Source organism: Chaetura pelagica, unplaced genomic scaffold (genome assembly GCF_000747805.2).
Source record: "Chaetura pelagica isolate M959 unplaced genomic scaffold, ChaPel_1.0 scaffold757, whole genome shotgun sequence".
In the NCBI taxonomy this organism is placed as follows: Eukaryota; Metazoa; Chordata; class Aves; order Apodiformes; family Apodidae; genus Chaetura; species Chaetura pelagica.
The window spans coordinates 680,371-683,855 of NW_009970727.1; the positions used below are offsets into that span (position 1 = coordinate 680,371).

The 3,485-nt window shown below is 49.1% G+C and overlaps 1 protein-coding gene across 1 annotated transcript in view; it reads right to left on the bottom strand.

Moving 5' to 3' along the window:
- LOC104397172 (ubiquinol-cytochrome-c reductase complex assembly factor 2) overlaps positions 1 to 1,277 on the bottom strand; it is a 1,581-nt gene extending 304 nt beyond the window's left edge. The window contains exons 1-3 of the mRNA XM_010007115.1: positions 1,254 to 1,277; positions 1,051 to 1,125; positions 652 to 721 (exon numbers count right to left, since the gene is read on the bottom strand). Of these exons, the coding sequence (XP_010005417.1) occupies positions 652 to 721; positions 1,051 to 1,125; positions 1,254 to 1,277 (169 nt within the window). The remainder of the gene's footprint in view (positions 1 to 651; positions 722 to 1,050; positions 1,126 to 1,253) is intronic.
- Positions 1,278 to 3,485: the final 2,208 nt, after the last annotated feature.

A 3,485-nucleotide genomic window follows, 5' to 3' on the forward strand; every position in this document is an offset into this window, starting at 1 on the left:
AAGAAAAGCAGAGGAATCAAAGGCTTTGCCTGCCTATCTTATCCTATTCTTGACTTTTCATCTTAATTAATTCCTATTTCAGGGCCTGAGGCAAGTTTGTTTTCCCTTCCAATCACTGATTGCAGAGGGTCCCTTATCACTAACAACTAATATTCAGTTTCCAAGCATGACAATCAAAGTTAGGAACTGGAGCAGAACAAACTGCACTGGCTTCCTACACTGCACTTACCCACTGAACTAGCTGAGAGGATTTCTGCATCATGGAACCCTGTTTTCTCTCAAAGCCTGATACAAAAAGGGAGATACTGAAGGGAATTTGAACACGGTGAAACAGAAGCTGGAAATTTTTGGAATGATGTAGCAAACGTGGGTTTCTCCCACATAGATCCTGATACCTGATCTCAAAGAGCCCTTGCAAACCCTCTGCTGTTCCTGCCCAGTGCAAAATACAACTGACTTTTCACCCTGTTCCATTACTGAAGATGTCCTCAGTTATTCCTGAACCTACTCCTCACTAAATGTGCTGAGATTCCTGCACTGCAGATCCATTCTGTCTTTCAGTCACAGGTTTTCAGAACTGGTGTAGTGAACACCACAATGTACTTTATCTCCTGCACTGACTGATTCTCAAAACAAGCCCAGTGCTGGTACCTGTTGCTAGGATCATCTTGCAATCTTCCACTGTCACTCCAGTGAAGCTTGTGTCTTTCAGGCGTGGATACTTCACCCATAAGAAAAGTTTTGGGAGAGAGAGAAAAGTAAGTTACTTGTAGTGAAAACAGGCAAAAATGTCCCCATGCAGAGGAGCCTGAGCTCATTTTCAGTCAAGACTTCAGTTCATCCACGCCAAGAACTACCTGCATGGCCCACACATGTCCCAGATGGCTGCAGCTTTCCCAGAGTGACCAAGGGCACCAGGCTGTTCTGCCACCCCTGATCATTATTTATCTGTCAGACATTCCCAGGAACCCCTCTGGGAGCAGGGAGCAGCCTGCAGCAGGTGGTCACTCACCTGCCAACAGAGACAGGATGGCTGATGCCAGAGCTCACCTTGTTCTTGTAGTAGTTGGTGTGGATCCTGAGCAAGCTCTCGTACATCCTGTCGCAGGTCTCGGGGTCAGCAATCTGGGAAGGGATCAAAGTACAACACAGACCTTCTTTTAAACCCACCTCATGGCCAAGCTCTGAGAAGGACAGTCCAGGAGCAGCTCAGGTGACCTCTCAGTGCCATGCAGGATGCTGCTTAACCCCACTATGCTGTTTTCTTTCCCCTCCATTTCTAACCAGCTTGGCCAAAAAAGAATAAGGAGGTGTGCGATTTCCTGCCTGGACCTTCAAATCTGCTTAAATAATGATCTGACAGATCAGCTGTGAATATACAGTGACAAAAATACTGCTGGACACTTTTCTTCTCATGTATATCAGCCACTGCTGTGAAATCCTGAGAGACTTCAAGCTCAAAGGCCAGTTAGGCCACCTGTTTTATTCTATGGATGTTTTTGTTCTATGGATGTTTTATAAGCATCCAACAGGATAACCTACCAGGATGGAAGTTAGAAAGTCCCAGTGCAGGCTGAAAATAGCTTAAAATTGATAAGGGAAAAGCAGCATGAAAGACACTGAGCAGCTTGTGAGGGGTAAATGCTTTTCTGTTTCTGTGTGGATGGAACAGCCTGGTCTGATATTGCAGAGGGTGCCAGAGCAGAACTCAGCATTGCTGCTTGATGAGGTGGAGTATCAGAGAATCATGGAATGGTTTGGGTGGGAAGGGACCTTAAAGATCATCCAGATCCAACCCCCTGCATGGGCAGGGACACCTCCCACCAGCCCAGGCTGCTCCAAGCCCCATCCAACCTGCCCTTCAACACTGCTAGGGATGGGGCAGCCACAGCTTCTCTGGGCAACCTGGGCCAGGGTCTCACCACCCTCACAGCAAAGAATTCCCTCCTCATGTCCAACCTCAACCTTCCTCCTCCAGTTTTAATCCATTCCTTTGTCCTCTCCCTCCCTGCCCTTGTCCCAAGTCACTCCCCAGCTTTCCTGGAGCCCCTTCAGGCACTGGAAGCTGCTCTCAGGTCTCCCTGGAGCCTTCTCTTCTCCAGGCTGAACACCCCAACTTTCCCAGCCTGGCTCCAGAGCAGAGCTGCTCCAGCCCTCCTATAATCTTTGTGGCCTCCTCTAGGCTCTTTCCAGGAGTTCATTGTCCTTCTTATGTTGGGCGCTCCAGAACTGGACACAGTTCTTCAGGTGGGGTCACGACAGCTGAGTAAAGGGGGAGAATCATCTCCCTTGACATCAAACATAAATGACGAAAACAACCACAGGAATAAGAACAGTATCAGCAGAAACATGACAGGGTAAAATGCCACAGCTCATCTCTCCCTAGGACATGGGACCAGGTTCAGCACGAGGGGGGTAACCAGGGAAAGCAAGGAAAGGCTCCCCATGTTCCAGAGGTAATGGATGCTGTAGGAGAGAGGACACAGGGACAGACAGACTGCCAAGCATCACCACACTGCAGGTGATCTGCAGCTCAACACACTCTACAGCCACATTCCCAGTGCCCCTGCTAATGTTTTAGTAATGACAGCAGAAATAGCCATTAAATGGGCTGCAGAAACACTGTTCACACACACCCCATTAAATCAGCAAATCTTATTCCATGTGAATAAAACAGACATTAGACTGACAAAGGATCCTTTCCAGTCCTAGCTCTTCCCTCAGACTTTCCCCCTGCTGCCTGCCAGTACATTTCCCTTTGCTGTATTAAGCCTTTACACATACAAATTGACACAAGTGCTGCAGGCATCAATTTAGATTTTCAAGCTGAGTGGCAGCTTTGGGATCCTGCAGCCAATTGGTGCAGCACACTCAGCTGTCCTGAGCATATGAAAAAGCAATAAGCACTCTCAGAAGTGTCTGCTGCAGCCTATTCTGGTGACCAGGATTGGATGAGGTGCCTATAATGGCCTCTTGAAGTAGAAAACATGTATCTGGAACCATGTTTTTATGCTAAGAAAGGGCACATTTGCATCCCACGTTGCCACCTCTGAGCCTGCAAAGGTCTGAAGCCCAAATCAAGCAATTTATTTCAGCACCAAAGCTTCAACTCCCAGCACAATTACAACTGCAGCTGGAATCCAGTGTTCTAACCACTGCATCCTGACAGAGCCAGGCAATCTGTGCTTCCCTGTGACCTCCACACCACACGACCCTGCCATCCCAGCAGCACAGGAAGCAAAACAGCCTCGTGAGCTCCATTCCAGGACGGTGCTGACAAACTCAGTGAGCTTTGCATCCCACTGCCCCCACCGCGGGGCTGGGGCTCCCAAAGCACGTAGAATCAGAATCCCAGGGGTTGGAAGGGACCTGGAAAGATCCCCCAGCCCACCCCCCCTGCCAGAGCAGGGGCACCCAGAGCACATCACACAGGATCCAGGGGGGTTGGAATGTCTCCAGCCAAGGAGACTCCACAGCCTCTCCGG